The sequence below is a fragment of the Hyla sarda genome, chromosome 1, assembly GCF_029499605.1.
Source record: "Hyla sarda isolate aHylSar1 chromosome 1, aHylSar1.hap1, whole genome shotgun sequence".
NCBI lineage: Eukaryota > Metazoa > Chordata > Amphibia > Anura > Hylidae > Hyla > Hyla sarda.
In genome coordinates, this window is record NC_079189.1 from 185,909,583 (window position 1) to 185,930,281 (window position 20,699).

The 20,699-nt window shown below is 43.3% G+C and overlaps 1 protein-coding gene across 2 annotated transcripts in view; it reads right to left on the reverse strand.

Moving 5' to 3' along the window:
* Window positions 1-20,699, reverse strand: part of PRSS12 (serine protease 12) — a 171,673-nt gene that overhangs the window by 56,117 nt on the left and 94,857 nt on the right. For both annotated transcript variants that reach the window (XM_056565621.1, XM_056565631.1), the window contains exon 8: window positions 16,222-16,363. In XM_056565621.1, the coding sequence (XP_056421596.1) occupies window positions 16,222-16,363 (142 nt within the window). The remainder of the gene's footprint in view (window positions 1-16,221; window positions 16,364-20,699) is intronic.

Consider the following 20,699-nt stretch of genomic DNA (forward strand, 5'->3'; position numbering starts at 1 on the left):
CTTTCCCATCAAAAAATGGGCAGTGGGCAGAAGGCCATAGTGAGTCTTTTGAAGAGCCTGCAAATTGGGTTACCTAGTGTTCTTTTGGGGGACCTAGAGGTGAATGAGATGGCATTGTTAAAATGCATAACAAGGCCTGAAGAATGTAACTGGGAAGCAGATAGTAAGTTGACTATGGGAATCATTGCCACTTTATGACCATGCAAATTTCCATTTTTGTATATTTGTATATTTTGTAAAAAGCCATGCCTTTTTATTTGAACAGCGAAGCTTGTTTTTTGAGGGAACAGCATCCTTTATTATACCATAAAATGTCATTTTATATAACATATATATGGTTTGGTACCCCCACATTCTGATCCTGGCCCACCACTTCCCACTATGACAAGAAGCCCTATGTGGCATGGGGCCACTCATTAGGACAATGTGAGATGCTGATGGAGGCACCTGGAGGCATTGCTGAAGCTAGGCCGGTTAAGTGCTCATACAGTACACTGCAATACCAATGTACTTCAGTGTCCTATAAAACTGCCACTCTCTTTTCACAAAGTGTAACAGGGGACCCGTCTAAGGCAGTCATAAGGGACATCAGGAGGCCTCAGCAGGTGTGACAATAGGAAATGTGATAGGACCTGTCAAATACCTCCCTAGATGCTGTGCTTGCTATTTACCATGGCATCTATGGGGTTAAATGGCCAGCAAGTGTCAATTGTAATGTAATGTACAGCCAGGACCTGACACATGTGGAAATCAGTTCTTGAGCCCACTACACATTTTACCACTGTATTCATCACATGCATGTACATGAGAATGCAGGAAGGGGTTCATCTGGTTGGCTGGATTAATCTAGCCACAGGAAGGGACATATAAAGGGATAGGTGTGGGCTGTCACAGAAGTGGCATGGCCTGTATGTGCAATCAGCCTTAGGAGAAATCAGTGACATGGAGTCTGCTGGGGGCCTAAAGCAGAGCCAAGATAGCTTGGGTTCCCTTGAGAAAGGTGATAGCAGGAACTGGGAGGGCCTGTCTGAGGGGAAATTTAGGTCTAACTTAAAGCACGAGATTGGCTGCCCTGAGGTTTAAAGTATGGCTTGGATGATTTACATAGTCACGCAGTGAAGAGAAGTCTATAAGAGTGATTGAAGGTTTCACTTACAGAATGGCTCTCAGGAATAGTACCGGGTGTAGAACAGACCCTCCTCCAGTTAACAGTTGGAAAAAGTTATATTGGAAGTATTAATGTGCATTATTTTACACTCCTTAGAGTATAGTATGAAGTATGAAATCTCTAAATACTATTGAAAACAGATCAGGTAAGATGGCTGCCACCATAATAATGTACTAAACATAAAATAAAATACAAAAGAAGAATGGGGGACGTTTATCAATGTTTGCTTATGTATTCCTTATTTTAGTAATTTTTTCCTTACTTTTTTTTTGCTTATGTGTGCCTCATTTATCAACTGGTTTCAGCCTGTTGATAATTTTCTTTCACGTAAGCAATTTTTTCTTTTTTACTTTGGTAGTAGCTTTTTTTGCTCCATGTTTGAGCTGGAGTAAATTTAGTCAATTTTTAGCCTTGTTGCGACTTTTTTTTGCGCAGTTGCGACAGTTAACGAATACCAGACTACCCGTAGTCCATTTTAAAATTATTACTACGTAGTTAAGTTTTGGAAAACTTGCTTTTCTCGCTCTCCAGTCAAAATGTCGCATGAAAAATCGCGTAGTCGCAGGTGCGACATTTGTGCGACATTTTTATTAAAAAAAAATGTAACTAAATCGCTTGATAAATGTCTGTCAATGTGTTTCTCTTGGCTCTAATAGGTAATAAAAAAAATCTAGACGACACATTCAATATATCAGACGTCAAGCAGAAATTAAACTAGAGTAAGTGCAGAACTTTAATGGAGAAACATAACTTGTTAAATGAAATGGACCTATGAGAGAGCTGACATTACATTCCTTCCACCAAGTACTGCACTGTCCAAACCAAATCCTCACTCATATGCATTACTTAGGTAGTAAAAGGGTGATGACATTTCCCCTTCTCTTCTCCATGGATGTGTCTGATGTTCACCTTTTGAAAGTATTTTTTTTTCATTATTCCAAAATATTTAAATAAAAAAAAAAACTGCAAATAGTCCTATTTTAAATGCTGTCTACATTTGTATCTATAGCTCTTATGCATACTTACAGTTGCTAGAATAAGTAAGCGAACCCTTTTGAATTATCTGGATTTCTGCTTGGTTTACTTATTAAAGGGGTACTCTGGCCCTAATACATCTTATCCCCTATCCAAAGCATAGGGGATAAGATGTCTGTTTGCGGGGATCATCACGTGTTTTTGTCCCACTGCACACTCGGAGCCTCCAGCCCTGCAGAGAGCTTGCAAAGGTGGGTGCTGAATGACAAATTGCAGGGGTCCTCAGCGGCGGGACCTCCACGATCGGACATCTCATCCCCTATCCTTTGGATAGGGGATAAGATGTATTAGGGCTGGAGTACTCCTTTAAGGCTGGGTTTACACATGAAAAATGTGGTCACAAAATAGCTATTAAAAGCTGCCTTTTTTCATGTAATAATGTACACAATGAAAGTCTGTGGAAATGTGGCCATCATTGCAAACACTGCTTAAAAAAGTGTCCGTAATTCCACTGTTGAAATTTTTACAGTGCGAGGGCCTATTCTGGTGGCCCCATTTCCCCACAGAAGTGCACATTGGCACAGATTAGTCACACTGTGTGAGAGAAAAACTAGAGTGATTTTCCCAAAACAACCAATCACAGCTCAGCTTTCATATCTTAACAAGCTCTGGTAAAGTAAAAGCTGTAATTGGTTGTTATGAGCTAATTATTCTAGTTTTTCTCTCAAAATGTTTGATAAATCAGGGCAAATATTACACAAAAAATATGGGCATCTTTTTTTAAACCCGTAGTTGGTACAGGGCATACCTCTACGCCCTGGAGCATTAAGTGTCTATGAAGCAAGCACAGGAGCTGCACTCGCTTCATAGATGGTGAGATGGCTATTATCAGTAGCAGAGCATCTCCAATGATTGGCAGTGGCGATAATGTTGCTGCCCTCATTAATCAAAATGCTATGCATAGCATTGTACAATAAATGCAGTCCAATAACTGCATTCCCCTAAGAGAAAAGTGTAAAATATATAACAGAGAATGTTTTTAAAATGATATAAAAGCCCCACCCACATAACAATTAAAATCACACTCCTTCTCCCATTTTACAAATAGATAAATAAATATAAACATTTTTGGTATTGCTGCGAGCATATTATTAAAATATACTGTTTATGATCCAGCATGGTTAACAGCATACGTAAAAAAAAAAAAAAAAAATACCAAATGCCTAAAAATGCTGAATTTTTAATCACATCACATTTCAGAAAAAAAAATATGTTTCAATAAAAGACACAGCCATTGCATAAGACTGGCACCTTTTAAGTTTTTTTTTTTATCATAGAGACATAAATATACATATATTTGAAGGTGTAATCCAGGAATAGAAAAACTAAGCAAATTTCTTTCAAAAACAGCCCCACATTTGTCCCCAGGTTGTGTGTGTGGTATGACAACTTGGCTCCATTCATTTCAATGGAACTGGGCTCCAGAACCTCACCCAACCTGGAGACAGTCTATTCCTGGATAACCTCTTTAAGAATCAAAATTTGAAAAATCTAATACAAATGATGCATCTTTAAAGCCCAAATACCTGTATCCTCAAAGGGGAACTCCGGTGCTCTCTGCTGACACCTGATGCCCGTATCAGGAACTGTCCAGAGCAGGAGAAAATCCTCATAGCAAACCTATGCTACTCTGGACAGTTCCTGACATGGACAGAGGTGTCAGCAGAGAGCACTGTGGACAATACAAAAAAGAAATTCAAAAAGAAAAGAATTTCCTCTGTAGCATACAGCTGCTAAAAAGTACTGGAAGGATAAAGATTGTTTAATGGAAGATATGTACAAATCTGTTTATCTTTCTGGCACCAGTTGATTTAAAAAAAAAAAAGTTCCCCTTTAAGGGTTAAATATATGAATTTGTGCTATAACAAAACTTGATATAAATTATCAACCCATATACAGCACCAAACATCACCAGCGATGACCATTTTGATTTTCTTATACATGAACAAAATATAGAAAAAAAATTTGGTAAAACTGTTAGTCTAGTTATTATTATTATTAGAGATGAGTGAATTGAATCTGACGAATTCGTTACAAATTTCAGAAAAAATTTGATTCGTAATGAATCCGAATACTGCCGCGATTCAAGGAAACAAATTGCTTCATTAAACTCCATTTAGCGCAGTCCAGGATCCAGGACATCTAAAATGGTGGATCCACATGTGAGGACATGGGGCAAGGAACTCTGGGAAGGCGGGTAGGCGGGATGACCCTGAATCACATTCAGCATGTAGCCTATCAGCAACCAGCCCTATATATTCGAGAGAGAGAGAAAGTACACTTTTGGGTGTACTACACAGCGACTCTGTACTGCTGCAATGCGGTGTGCAACAACCCTAAAGCTTAAGTTGAGCACTAAAAGCCATTGTCGATGTGTACCAAAGTGCACAACAGCACCGACGTGTGGAGCTGTAACTATGGTCAGGGACAATACATGTTCTTCATGGCCCACTGGGTGAATGTGGTTCCTGAACAACCACAACAGCAACTTGGAGAGGTCACGCCACTTCCGCCTCTACAGTCTAAGGCCATTGGTCCTGCGACAGTGTGCGACAGTGTTCCTCCTCATCCTCCACCGTGTTCTCAGCCTCCACTGCACGGACAAGTCTCAGCGCCCCTCCACCATGTGTGCAGGGCATGGAAGTGTCACGCTGTTCTTCACATGATTTGCCTTGGCAAACAGAGTCACACAGGGGAGGAACTGCTAAAAGTGATTCATCAAGAAATCGAATCATGGCTTACTCCACAAAAACTGGAAATGGGAACCATGGTGACCGACATTGGGAAGAACTTCTTGTCTGTGCTGCGTCAAGGAAGCCTGACCTGAGCCATGCGCCCCGTGTTCAATCTGGTTGTCAAGCGGCTCCTGAAGTGTTCCACCCATCTGCAAGACATCCTAACAATGGGAAGGAAACTTTGCATGCACTTCAGCCCCTCATACACCGCAAAGCGCACCCTCCTTGAGCTGCAGCGTCAGAACGGCATCCCCAAACATAGTCTGATTTGAGACAATTTCGAACACTGGAATTCCACCCTCCATATGTTCGACCGACTATACGAACAGAGAAAAGCCATCACCGATTTTTGATGATCCAAGCGGATAGGGGGACTCTCCTGTGTAACTTCAATGTCAACCAGTGGCAGCTCATACGTGACACCTGCCGTTTGCTCAAGCCCTTGAGGAAGCCAAATTATTAGTCAGTCGCCAGGATTACGGTATAAATGACATCATTCCACTGCTTCATTTCCTACAACACATGTTGGAAACGATGGCTGGTCAGGGCACTGGAGACGTGGCGCCTATATCTCACGGCCATGTGAGCCCTGTGGGGGCGGAACTGGAGGAGGAGGTGGAGGGGGACAGTGGAGCACAGGCAAGTTTTGCGAAATGTGTGGTTTGTATAGTCATTTGACAGGAGGGGAGGAGCAGGAGCAGGCTGTGGAGCTACAGGGTGATGAGGAAGACGAGACAGAGGACCCAGACATACTGTGGCCATGTGGTCTCCTTATGTTGCTGGCACATTAAATAAAAATTTATGTTAATCTATTTGAAATCTTCAATTAAAATTTAAAAAAATATCTTTACTCTATTCAATTGTGAGGCCCTATAGTCTCGCCAGGCTGCTACCACCTCCAGGCTGTGTCATTCAGCCACCATATGGTCTCCTCATGCTATTGGCACATTAAATTAAACTTTTAAAATTTTCATCTATTTAAAATCTTCAATTTAAAATTTCAAAAATAAATTTAAATCTTTTCAATTGTGAGGCCCTATGGTCTCGTCAGGCTGTTGCCACCTCTAGGCTCTGTCATTCTACCTCCATGTAACTCCTTGTTATATTGGGTTTTGTGGTCATACAGTATTAGTTCAAAGGAAATGCTTCGGCACCCGGTACATTAAACTTGTGAATCTATCTTCAATCTTCAATTTAAATTTAAAAAAAATGTCTTCAATGTTTTCAATTGTGTGGTCATCATCATATATTACCTGTGGAATTACCACAAGAATCCAATGAAACAGGTTGGAGCGATAACAATGAACCATAACTGATTAAATGAAACATTCGCAGTCTCACAGTCAGGGGGCGGGGGGCACTGAGAGGCAGGGGCTGGATCAGGTAGCTCGCCTTGCGGAGGACCACCAGCTTGATTTTAAGATACAAGTACAAGCTTTTTCACTGCAGCTACTTCTAGCAGTATGCGCCCACTTATCCAACTGCACAGAAGATGAATGTACTCCTGTCCAAGTTGCTGGTACTGCAGTCCCTCCCTTTTCAAGTGGACACTCAGAGTATGGGGGTGTGCTGAGAGGCAGTGGTTGGGACAGGCGATAGGTGGCCTTGTGGCAGACCACCAGCTTGATTTTAAGATACAACTATGATCTTTGCCATAGTTTATACTGCAGCAATCAAACACTATTGGAACTTAAATTACCATGGCTTTTGGCACCAGACTTCCAATGGGTCCTCAAAAAAGAATTTAAAGCTTGCTCATTCCAATTACCAGGCTCTGTCAATGTGCTGCCATATGATCTCCTCATGCTGCTGGCACATTAAACTTGTGAATCTATTCAAAATCTTCAATTTAAATTTAAAACAAATCTGTGTAATCTTTTCAAGACTGAGGCCCAATGGTCGTTGTCATAAATTACCTCTGGAATTACCACAATATTCCAATGAAGCAGGTTGGAGCGATAAAAATGAACCATAACTAATTAAATGAAACATTCACAGTTCCACACAGATTAAGACATTCGAGGGGGCCGCTGAGAGGCAGGGGCTGGAACAGGTGGCTTCTCACGTCGTGGCGGACCGCCAGCTTGATGCTCACCAGAATGGGTCCTTAAAAAAGGATTTTAAAAAAATTTAATAAATTAAAGTTAAATTAAATAAAATAAAAAAATCTCTTTAATATCTTCAATTGTGACGCCATATGGTCTCCCGACCCTGCTGCCACATCCAGATACTCTGCGGCACTGATTCTAATAGCGATGCCTATAATCTGTCTGTCATACTGAATAACAGTATTATTTCACTAACACAGCACACTCCCTATGCGTGTTATGACAAGGCAAAGTGTTCTACACCCTTCTTGAGAAATAGACATTTTTAATAGCGATTCACCGCAAATAAATTCGGACCGAACCAAATTTTTTCGGGAAATTCGGTGATTCGGCCTAATCGAATTTTCTAAAAATTCGATCATCTCTAATTATTATGTTAGGATAAGCTTTAACATTTGTTTTAGTAATAAAACATTCACAATATAAATGATTTATATAAGCATTTGTTTCCCTGGTTAGAAATGGCTGTAAATCACTGTAGCATGGCAGAATTATATTTATTGTATTTTCCCAAACATTAGCCCTTTGACATCTATTGTGTTTGCTGTCTACCATACCAACATCTTGTCCTGGATTTCATTCAAGTCTTAAAGTGTCTAACTGTTGTCAAATCATGTAGATGGCCTTCAGACATTATATAATATATCAGATAATGTGAGTGATCTTACGTCATCCTTGGCTGCACTGAAATGAGATATCATGATATATTTAGTGTCTTAATGGGCCTTTTCTAATTTGTAAGACAGTCCTTTAATGTGATTTAGGCTGTTCACGTCTACTCAGCAACATATAATGACATTGTTGGCCGCAGGAAACAAGCTTCCATCTCCAGTAACCCTCTCAAGGTTGGATGGGGGAGGTTATACTTTCATTAATATGGTTTCCATCCCGTAGCAATTAATGGTATTTCACTGTTTTAGAAAAACATGTCTGACCTGAGAGTGCGGAGATGCAGTAATAGCCGAATATATTTGTACGGAAAAAGTATTGGAACTAGAGTCCTGTTTGTGGGATGATTGTATTCCCTTTAAAACGTTACTGTGATTAAAAACAACCCTTGAAGTTGTTAAATGCACCGGGTCTAATTCCTATGGGGTAAGTGAGCGGCATTGCGCTCCTCTTTCCGGTAAGCCAAGAGATCCCTACAGTCCTCTATGCAGAGAAATGTACGAATCTTTCGTTGGACTGCAGAGCGCAATGCTGCCCGCTTCCCTGGCTAATAACTTACGCTCGCATCGGGTCTCAGGAGTGAGACCCAGTGTGATCAAAATTTTTCACATGTCAAAAGTTGTGTTTGATGACAGTAACACTTTAAGTATGTAGCATTTTAAATAAAATGTCTGATGTCTGTGTTTTCTATAATCTGTGAAGGGATAAGGAAAACATTTATTATTCACATATTAGGAAATAATAGAGACAAAAACTTTTGAGAATATAAATAATTTATATTTAGGCCATGTACACACAATGGAAAAATGGAGGCAACACAGAATACACCCATATTTGTTCCCCATTTATGGACTTTTGTTTTTCAGTGTATTAACAAAGCCTTAGGTTATGATAACACACCAATTTGAGCCTTATGTTGAGTCGTAAACATCAGAAAAAATTGTCCACAAAGATTTTTTTAACCCATTTTTAGCATTTTTTTGTTGTTGTCGTTTACAGCTTAAAATGAGACTCATCAGACTGTGGGAACATAGCCTTACAATTATGTAACTTAAATGAACCATGGCAATGTATTATTCACAAGTAGTATTTTTAAGCATTTTTGAGCCATACAAAGGTTGTTTTATGGCTCTAGAAACAGCCCAAAATGTATTTTTAAAAACTGTGTAGGAACATAGATTATGCGCAAAAAAAAAAAAAATATTCAAAAAAAATTTTAAGCTAAAAAACTTTGTGGGAAAACTAAAAATATAGTAATGTCCTTGAGACCAAAATGGGGTCAAAATTGTTTCTTGGCAGCAATTAAAGTGGCGTTTGTTGATTATTTAGATAAATCTTAGTTACTGTAAAATGCAAAGGTATAGAACTTCTGTTACGCCGAGCGCTCCGGGTCCCCGCTCCTCCCCGGAGCGCTCGCTACACTCTCTCCGCTGCAGCGCTCCGGTCAGATCCACTGACCCGGGGCGCTGCGATTCTGCTTCCAGCCGGGATGCGATTCGCGATGCGGGTAGCGCCCGCTCGCGATGCGCACCCCGGCTCCCGTACCTGACTCACTCTCCCTCGGTCCTGTCCCGGCGCGCGCGGCCCCGCTCCCTAGGGCGCGCGCGCGCCGGGTCTTTGCGATTTAAAGGGCCACTGCGCCGCTGATTGGCGCAGTGATTCCAATTAGTGTCTTCACCTGTGCACTTCCCTATATCACCTCACTTCCCCTGCACTTCCCTGCCGGATCTTGTTGCCATTGTGCCAGTGAAAGCGTTCCTTGTATGTTCCTAGCCTGTGTTCCAGACCTCCTGCCGTTGCCCCTGACTACGATCCTTGCTGCCTGCCCCGACCTTCTGCTACGTCCGACCTTGCTTCTGTCTACTCCCTTGTACCGCGCCTATCTTCAGCAGCCAGAGAGGTTGAGCCGTTGCTAGTGGATACGACCTGGTCACTACCGCCGCAGCAAGACCATCCCGCTTTGCGGCGGGCTCTGGTGAAAACCAGTAGTGACTTAGAACCGATCCACTAGCACGGTCCACGCCAATCCCTCTCTGGCACAGAGGATCCACTACCCGCCAGCCGGCATCGTGACAGTAGATCCGGCCATGGATCCCGCTGAAGTTCCTCTGCCAGTTGTCGCTGACCTCACCACGGTGGTCGCCCAGCAGTCACAACAGATAGCGCAACAAGGCCAACAGCTGTCTCAACTGACCGTTATGCTACAACAGTTACTACCACAGCTTCAGCAGTCATCTCCTCCGCCAGCTCCTGCACCTCCTCCGCAGCGAGTGGCCGCTCCTGGGCTACGCCTATCCTTGCCGGATAAATTTGATGGGGACTCTAAGTTTTGCCGTGGCTTTCTTTCCCAATGTTCCCTGCATCTGGAGATGATGTCGGACCTGTTTCCCACTGAAAGGTCTAAGGTGGCTTTCGTAGTCAGCCTTCTGTCCGGAAAAGCCCTGTCATGGGCCACACCGCTCTGGGACCGCAATGACCCCGTCACTGCCTCTGTACACTCCTTCTTCTCGGAAATCCGAAGTGTCTTTGAGGAACCTGCCCGAGCCTCTTCTGCTGAGACTGCCCTGTTGAACCTGGTCCAGGGTAATTCTTCCGTTGGCGAGTATGCCGTACAATTCCGTACTCTTGCTTCAGAATTGTCCTGGAATAATGAGGCCCTCTGCGCGACCTTTAAAAAAGGCCTATCCAGCAACATTAAAGATGTTCTGGCCGCACGAGAAATTCCTGCTAATCTACATGAACTTATTCACCTAGCCACTCGCATTGACATGCGTTTTTCCGAAAGGCGTCAGGAGCTCCGCCAAGATATGGACTCTGTTCGCACGAGGCGTTTCTTCTCCTCGGCTCCTCTCTCCTCTGGTCCCCTGCAATCTGTTCCTGTGCCTCCCGCCGTGGAGGCTATGCAGGTCGACCGGTCTCGCCTGACACCTCAAGAGAGGACACGACGCCGCATGGAGAACCTCTGCCTGTACTGTGCTAGTACCGAACACTTCCTGAGGGATTGTCCTATCCGTCCTCCCCGCCTGGAAAGACGTACGCTGACTCCGCACAAAGGCGAGACAGTCCTTGATGTCTACTCTGCTTCTCCACGTCTTACTGTGCCTGTGCGGATGTCTGCCTCTGCCTTCTCCTTCTCTACCGTGGCCTTCTTGGACTCTGGATCTGCAGGAAATTTTATTTTGGCCTCTCTCGTCAACAGGTTCAACATCCCAGTGACCAGTCTCGCCAGACCCCTTTACATCAATTGTGTAAACAATGAAAGATTGGACTGTACCATACGCTTCCGCACGGAGCCCCTTCTAATGAGCATCGGATCTCATCACGAGAGGATTGAACTTTTGGTCCTCCCCAATTGCACCTCGGAAATTCTCCTTGGACTTCCCTGGCTTCAACTTCATTCCCCAACCCTGGATTGGTCCACTGGGGAGATCAAGAGTTGGGGGCCCTCTTGTTCCAAGGACTGTCTAAGACCGGTTCCCAGTAACCCTTGCCGTGACTCTGTGGTTCCCTCAGTAACCGGTCTCCCTAAGGCCTATATGGACTTCGCGGATGTTTTCTGCAAAAAACAAGCTGAGACTCTACCTCCAGTCTGCCCAACGGCTGAATCCTCGCCAGGCCCGGTGGTCTCTGTTCTTTGCCCGATTTAATTTTGAGATTCACTTTCGTCCTGCCGATAAGAACATTAGGGCCGATGCTCTCTCTCGTTCCTCGGATGCCTCAGAAGTTGAACTCTCTCCGCAACACATCATTCCACCTGACTGCCTGGTCTCCACTTCTCCAGCCTCCATCAGGCAAACTCCTCCAGGAAAGACCTTTGTTTCTCCACGCCAACGCCTCGGAATCCTCAAATGGGGTCACTCCTCCCATCTCGCTGGTCATGTGGGCATCAAGAAATCTGTGCAACTCATCTCCCGCTTCTATTGGTGGCCGACTCTGGAGACGGATGTTGTGGACTTTGTGCGAGCCTGCACTATCTGTGCCCGGGATAAGACTCCTCGCCAGAAGCCCGCTGGTTTTCTTCATCCCCTGCCTGTCCCCGAACAGCCTTGGTCTCTGATTGGTATGGATTTTATTACTGATTTACCCCCTTCCCGTGGCAACACTGTTATTTGGGTGGTCGTTGATCGATTCTCCAAAATGGCACATTTCATCCCTCTTCCTGGTCTTCCTTCAGCGCCTCAGTTGGCTAAACAATTTTTTGTACACATTTTTCGTCTTCACGGATTGCCTACGCAGATCGTCTCGGATAGAGGCGTCCAATTCGTGTCTAAATTCTGGAGGGCTCTCTGTAAACAACTCAAGATTAAATTAAATTTTTCTTCTGCATATCATCCCCAGTCCAATGGACAAGTAGAAAGAATTAACCAAGTCTTGGGTGATTATTTGCGACATTTTGTTTCCTCCCGCCAGGATGACTGGGCAGATCTCCTTCCATGGGCCGAATTCTCGTATAACTTCAGAGTCTCTGAATCTTCCTCCAAATCCCCATTTTTCGTGGTGTACGGCCGTCACCCTCTTCCCCCCCTCCCTACCCCCTTGCCCTCTGGTCTGCCCGCTGTGGATGAAATTTCTCGTGACCTTTCCATTATATGGAGAGAGACCCAAAATTCTCTCCTACAGGCTTCATCACGCATGAAGAGGTTCGCGGATAAGAAAAGAAGAGCTCCTCCCGTTTTTTCCCCTGGAGACAAGGTATGGCTCTCCGCTAAATATGTCCGCTTCCGTGTCCCTAGCTACAAGTTGGGACCACGCTATCTTGGTCCTTTCAAAATTTTGTGTCAAATTAATCCTGTCTCTTACAAACTTCTTCTTCCTCCTTCTCTTCGTATCCCTAATGCCTTTCACGTCTCTCTTCTTAAACCACTCATCCTCAACCGTTTTTCTCCCAAATCTGTTCCTCCCACTCCTGTTTCCGGCTCCTCGGACATCTTCTCTGTCAAAGAGATCTTAGCCTCTAAAAAGGTCAGAGGGAAAACTTTTTTTCTAGTGGACTGGGAGGGTTGTGGTCCTGAAGAGAGATCCTGGGAACCTGAGGACAACATCCTAGATAAAAGTCTGCTCCTCAGGTTCTCAGGCCCTAAAAAGAGGGGGAGACCCAAGGGGGGGGGTACTGTTACGCCGAGCGCTCCGGGTCCCCGCTCCTTCCCGGAGCGCTCGCTACACTCTCTCCGCTGCAGCGCTCCGGTCAGATCCACTGACCCGGGGCGCTGCGATTCTGCTTCCAGCCGGGATGCGATTCGCGATGCGGGTAGCGCCCGCTCGCGATGCGCACCCCGGCTCCCGTACCTGACTCACTCTCCCTCGGTCCTGTCCCGGCGCGCGCGGCCCCGCTCCCTAGGGCGCGCGCGCGCCGGGTCTTTGCGATTTAAAGGGCCACTGCGCCGCTGATTGGCGCAGTGATTCCAATTAGTGTCTTCACCTGTGCACTTCCCTATATCACCTCACTTCCCCTGCACTTCCCTGCCGGATCTTGTTGCCATTGTGCCAGTGAAAGCGTTCCTTGTATGTTCCTAGCCTGTGTTCCAGACCTCCTGCCGTTGCCCCTGACTACGATCCTTGCTGCCTGCCCCGACCTTCTGCTACGTCCGACCTTGCTTCTGTCTACTCCCTTGTACCGCGCCTATCTTCAGCAGCCAGAGAGGTTGAGCCGTTGCTAGTGGATACGACCTGGTCACTACCGCCGCAGCAAGACCATCCCGCTTTGCGGCGGGCTCTGGTGAAAACCAGTAGTGACTTAGAACCGATCCACTAGCACGGTCCACGCCAATCCCTCTCTGGCACAGAGGATCCACTACCCGCCAGCCGGCATCGTGACAACTTCCTAACATACTTTGTGGGTAATGTTTAAAAATTCTGCGCCTGACACAAAGAAACAAAAAGTTGCACATCTCAGTTTTGCACAGAAATTTTGTGACTTTTTACCACTTACCAAATCAGCAGGACCTAGTGCCACAGGGGTGGTTTCACGTATTTACTACAATTTTATTGAATTGTTGAACTGGGTACTGGCTTAGATTTCTAATACTATCACACAGGCAGCCTTGGACGAGCCTGGATTCATGAAGAGGTGTGCACTTTTTCATAAATTCAGTGCAATCAGTGGCTGGAGTTTACTTAAGAGCCGCTGATCTTAGTAAGTTCCCCCCTTTTGTGTTTCAATAATCTTTGCATGTTGTTAGTGGATGGAAACATTTTTACTAACATTCAGAGGATGGAAATAGGCACAACCAGGGGTTAAGTCCTGGGGGGAAAAAATTGTGGGAACTCACTCACCCAAGATTTTCACTCAAGGACTGGTCCTGTAGGATTCCTGCTAATGGGAACAGTGTTCCTGCAGTGGAAAAAGTGCAGGAACTCAGTTCCCACAGGTTTCTGCAGGACTTGAGCCATAATACTTTTACCAGATATGCATGCATTTGCTACAAAGGTATCCATAGAATAAACAAAAAAAAGGGGTGGTGGCATCCTGGGACTTCTAGTACCTCCATCTGCACTGTTGTATGTACTCACTCATCATTTACTGCTATATGTTCTTACATAAAGTCACTATTATATTGCACTTGTACTTTTTTACTTGCTCTGGCCTTGTAGATATTAGTGTTAGCCTGCAGCAGCTCCATGATTGAGCAGTCTGTTAAATACCATCCTTTTCAGTGTCAGTCCACATTGCATGATTGCTTTGATATACAATTGTCCCAGGTATGCCGCCTGTCTGTGCCGTTTTCCTCCTCTTTAATCACATTTGAGTAGCATCTTTTCTTTGTTTATTCTATAAATTTTGGAGTCTATCTATTAGGCTTACTCTACACACGTAGGGGTACTGCAACACAGCCATTTCATGTAGTCACTAGTGCGGGACACTATACCACAATACTACTTTATTTAGCTTTATTTAGCTTATGATTTGCCTAGACAATTGTTTGTAAGCTTAAAATGTCAGCAATACAAGTCTCTCTTCATAGGACTTTTTACAAAGGGCGACCATGGCTGAACAATCAGATTATTTCCCCATGTAAAACACCCAGCGACGGGGTCAATAAACCAGCCATCGCTCATTTATCAGCTGATCTCTGGACTGTCAGTAAAACATCTTCCTATGTCAACGAAATGAGCAGCCAACAAGGATGTAAGTGAAGGACCACATGAATAATCCAGCAGAACAAAGAACACACATCCTGACAGTTTGGTACAATGTACCAGTATATGCGCTATAAAATGCCCCGGAGGTCCAGGCTGCTTAGCCCATAGAGATTTATATAAATGGATATTATTGGGGCAAACTCTTATCTCTTACATTTGCTTGTTCTGTACTGATTTTTTAACAGCATTACCAGAGCTAGAACATCCCATTGCTTTCATCTGTATATTAGCCCATAAGAGTAAAGCAGTCCTCAGGTTACAATGTTAGAAGGGTTATCCAGGAAAAAACTTTTATGTATATATATATATATATATATATATATATATAGATAGATAGATATATATATATATCTCAACTGGCTCCAGGAAGTTAAAAAGATTTGTAAATGACTTCTATTAAAAAATCTTAATCCTTTCAGTACTTAATCCTTTCAGCTGTTGAAGTTGAGTTGTTCTTTTTTGTCTAAGTGCTCTCTGATGACACGTGTCTCGGGAACTGTCCAGAGTAGAAGCAAATCCCCATAGCAAACCTCTTCTACTCTGTGCAGTTCCCGAGACAAGCAGAGATGTCAGCAGAGAGCACTGTTGCCAGACAGAAAATAATAACTCAACTTTAGCAGCTGATGATTATTGGAAGGATTAAGATTTTTTAATAGAAGTCATTTACAAATCTGTTTAACTTTCTGGAGCCAGTTGATATAATAAAAAAGTTTTGTTTTTTTTCCCCCTGAAATACCCCTTTAATTTACTCTTGGATAACTATTAGAGGTTGAAAACATTCTAACCTGAGAACATGGATTTATGGAAAACAACAATTGGTTTAAAACCCACCAAAAACTCAAAAAGTATTGATTGAACACAAATGAGCAGATAACTTGCAGATGAAGCAAGTCCTGACATATATAAAAAAAAAGTCACTATGTATATATACGGTATCTATCTATCTATATATATATATATATATATATATATATATATATATTTATTTATTTATTTATTTTTTTATTAAAATTATATATAGAATTAAGTAAAAGTTACATTTTATTTACAGACAGATCATCAAAGCACGAACACCCCACTAAGTTTATGCATTTAAGGTTCTAAAAAATCGAGTACTAATATATATATTTTTTTTTTCACCAGATTTATATATTGTCATACACAAAAATTATATGCACATTTTAAAAGCCTATTTTCCAAATACAGCTTTCAGTTTCATTGCCCATGGTTTCTACTATTCTATTCCCATTTGTATAGTCATTTATGTTTATTAATGTACAAATCCCAGATACTTGAAAACCTCCTGCTGCCTTCTGGAAATATATTGCCTGTCAAGTAAGTACTCCATTTCCCTAACTGGTCTTACTTGTAGCCAAGTTGCCGACACACAACAGACGCGTCCTTATCGGTCCATCCATCATCACAGATTGTCCCCCACTGGCCATTGAGATAAATCTCCACACGCCCCTCTTTCTTTGTTTCGCCATCCATCAACCTCAGAGGAGGACCTGGAAGAAGGGCAATAGTGAGATAAAGACAAAGGGACGCAAGCAGAGGCTTTGCAGTGCATTACAAGAACTATTTTCAATGCACTGAACCTGAAAAATTCCTATACATATTCTCTTCTCTTATGGCACAGAAAAGGAATAGGTTCTATATACAATCAACAAATAACCAACAAACTGAGATCATCTAAAATTCTAGTCTCCAATAAAATGTCCATGATGTAGAAAGTCAGACAGACGGCAGGATGGCTGCAGCCCCCAGCTATATAAAAAGAGGAATAAATGGGTTAATAGTTGCTTATTTGATAAAAATCTACTGTTGAAATTTACCGTATTTTTCGTCAGATAAGACGCTCCGGCATATAAAACGCACCTAATTTTATAGGATTAAAAACTAGAAAATAAAGATTCTGAACCAAATACAATGTAAAGTATAGGACAGGGATCTTCAACCTGGGGACCTTCAGATGTTGCAAAACTACAACTCCCAGCATGTCCGGACAGCCGTTGGTTGTCCGGGCATGCTGGGAGTTGTAGTTTTGCAACATCTGTAGATCCGCAGGTTGAAGACCACTGGTATAGGAGGTAATACTCACGTGTCCCCGCCGCTCCGGACCCGTCATCGCTGCCCTGGATGTCGCCCTCCATCGCTGTCACCGAGTCCCCGGGGTGTCCCCGTCGCTCCGGAAGTCTCTGCTGCCCGGTATCCTCGCTCTCTGTCACCGCCATGATGTTGCTACGCATGCCGCTACTCACGCCGCTCCTATTGGATGACGGGACGGCGTGCGCAACGACGTGATGACGACGAAGGAGAGCGCCGGCCATGCAGGGGATCCCGGCACGGAGCAGACACCGAGGAGGCAGGTAAGGTCCCTCCGGGTGTCCTGTAAGCTGTTCGGGATGCCACGATTTCAAGGCGGTGGTCTCGAACAGCCCGACTTAGTGTTATTTTCGCTTCAGACGCGGCAGTCAGCTTTGATCACCGCGTCTGAAGGGTTAATACAGGGCATCATTGCGATCGTTGATGTCCTGTATTAGCCGCGGGTCCCGGCCGTTGATGGCTGCAGGGACCACCACGATAGGTGTGTATTCACCTTATAAGACACACCAACTTCCCCCCCCCCCCCCCAGTTTTGGGGAAGAAAAAGTGTGTCTTATACAGCGAAAAATACGGTAAGTAAAAAAATGAGATTGAGCAGCAATCTTAACATTTCTTTACTGAGGTTCACTAAGCAGGAAATTATATAGTATGCGATCTAATGTATTTTTGCTCTGGCGCAAAAACGGCAGTGGCAGTGTTCCAAAAAACTGCTGAGTGGAAATCCAGCCTAAAGATATCAGGTTCTAAATGTGTCTGGTTGCTGCATATCTTCCAAAGGATGAGTTTAGGTTAAGGTCCAGTTCACATTATTAGAATTCCAGCAACAGCCTCCCATTGACTTCAGTGGGATTCTGCTGAAAGATTGAACATGTTGAACAGGACTACCGCATAGTGAATAGGACAGCGCCTAATGTCCACACAGACGTTAAGTGCCAATTCCGAAGAAGGCAGCAGCAAGCGAATATGTCTGTTATTCCTTATTCTGGGCAGAATTTCTGTAGAATGAATGGAACCTACATATTTTGGTGCATATGTGGTCTGCATTTTTATCCATAACCAGGAATGGAACCAACATAGAGAAAACCTAAAATGGAAAGATTTGCACCATTTTCTATGTTTTGGACCTACTCTTGGTTTTGGCTTAAAATACTGACCAAAACAAGTTCCAAAATAAAGGACAAAACACTGACCAAAATGCTATTGTGAACATATCCATTAGCTATTAAAATGACTTGCACATTTAAAGTCAAACATGCGTATTTGACAGTGTCAGGGCAAATATGTGTTCATCTGATCATTTAGTAAACAACTAAAGGGAGTCATACACATTAGATTTGAAGGAATTCCAGCAGGTACATTGACTGATACCTACCACAACCTAAACTAATGTAGGCCACATTGTAACATTTTTATAAATGATAATACATTTTTTGTCTATCGATATGACTATACAAATCACTGTCTGCAGGGACTAGCTCTGTTAACTACATGTCCCATGATGATGTCTTGCCCAAAGAAGAAGCTATAGTTATATAGATTCATTTAAAGGGGTACTCTTCCCCTAGGCATATTATCCCCTATTGAAAGAGCTATCACGCCCCCCTCCTATAGGCTTGCATTGAGGGGGCGGAGTGTGACATCACACGGGGGCGGAGTGTGATGTCACACGGGGGCAGAGCCGTGACATCACAATTCTCTGGCCCCGTGATCGCCAGTCATCAGACCCAGAGCGAACATGCTCCAAGGGATGATGGTAACGGGGTGCCGCATGAAAGATCACGGGGGTCCCCAGTGGCGGGTCCCCCGCGATCAGGCATCTTATCCCCTATCCTTTGGATAGGGGATAAAATGTCTTAGCGCCAGAGTACCCTTTTAAATAGGGAGCAGGATGCTGGAGAAACACAAAGGCCAGTCCAAGGGCCTAAGAAAGGCTGCAGACAGTGTCCAGTGCAGCAGCATGCATGTAACAGAGATTAATGGTGGAAGTAACATTACTTTATCTACAAAAAAACTGAAAGTTGCCTGAAGTAGATTCGTGTAGAATGAACAGGCTTATGTGGATTTACAATAGGCATATTTTGTATGAGCCGAGCCAACAATGCTATCAGAAATCAGAAATTCACATGGATGACAAATTACAATGTTATCCCACTGTGTTTTTACTGTGCTAAACTTGCAGCACTGTATGGTAGTTACAGATCTTTCTGGTATGGACCATTATGGTTGCAGTGACAGTATTATTTTTTATCATTTTTTTTTTTGTTACTTATATTGTCGATATTGAAATAAACACAAGTCTGCTTGATCTGAGTTTGCATGTCTATGGGACAGTTGGAAGAAACAGTTGTTATTTCTCAGAAAGAAATAAGATAGCGGCACTCACCATTCACCGTATAGTTTATTATGTCATATAATATAGCACAGATAGACAGAGGCTACAGCCATTCTGCACATATTAACGCTTCATCGGGCCTCTAGAGGCCCGATGAAGCATTAATATGTGCAAAATTGCTGTAGGATATGATATCATAAATTGAAGATTCTACAGTGAATGGTGAGTGCCGCAATCTTATTTCCATGAGAATTATATTGCTGAACATTTGTTACAGCAGAGCACCACTACATATTATTTATAAGATATCACTTACTCCATCCTGATGTATTGTATATTTCAATAGATTTGGTGTGTGTGTAGAGGCTGTGCCAGACATTGAATCTTCTCTGTAATAGAAACAGTTTAATGAACTTCTTACAGGCCTAAATATCCACCAAGAAGGGGAGAGGGTCTATACATGTGCTCTCGGTCGTGTGGCTTGCATGACCAAGAAAACAGCTTTTTAGACTTCAGGTGTCAAGGAAGAAGGATCATCTCCTTCAGTGCTCCAAGGTCCCTGTATTGAGCCTCTCACCTATGATTGACAGCTCTAGAGACTAATCATATAACCACTAGAACTATCAAAGCTAGCAGGTACAGCCAGGAAGACTCTTTTACTTTTCAAGAGGTGTTAAAAAGCAGTTTTCTCAGTTAGGCAAGGTCATGTCTGTTCATTTCCATTAACAGGAAAAATAAAGAAAAAGAGACAGAGATGGTGCTAATAGTGCCATTATTTAAATGAATACAGGTGACATCTGATGGATTGATAGAACTGCTCACCTTTATGTGTTTCGCAAGCAGGCACAACACTGTTCAGAGCTTTCTTTCAGAACTGCTGGCCATCGGTACCATTGAAGCACGGGGCAGGATGCAGGAGAAAGTATGTAGAAGTGTGGGTTTCCCAGCCGGGATTCCTGTCTTCTAAAAAATCGACTATTAGCAGTAGCACTTCACCGATAGAAGGATACACGATATGTAAAGTTCAAGGTGCACCTGGACCTGAAGAAAGAGGAGGAGCCCTCAGAAACGCATTGCCCACCTTGACCTTTACTCACTTTTATCAGAATAAAGGCTTATTATACACCTCATATCGTGTATCCTTCTATCGGCGAAGCGCTACTGCCAAAAGTCTTTTTTTTTTAGAAGACAGGAATGCCAGCTGGGAAACCCACACTTCTACATACTTTCTCCTGCATTTCCCTTTAACAAGGACACTTGACATCTATCTTATTTATATTTACTACGTAGCTAATACTTTTTTTTTTTAAGAGCCAAGGAACGCGATCTCTATTACCCAGTGCATGAAAAAGTGCAAACCTGTCACACTAAAAAAAAGTGCACATAAGATGCAGTCTAACGCTAAG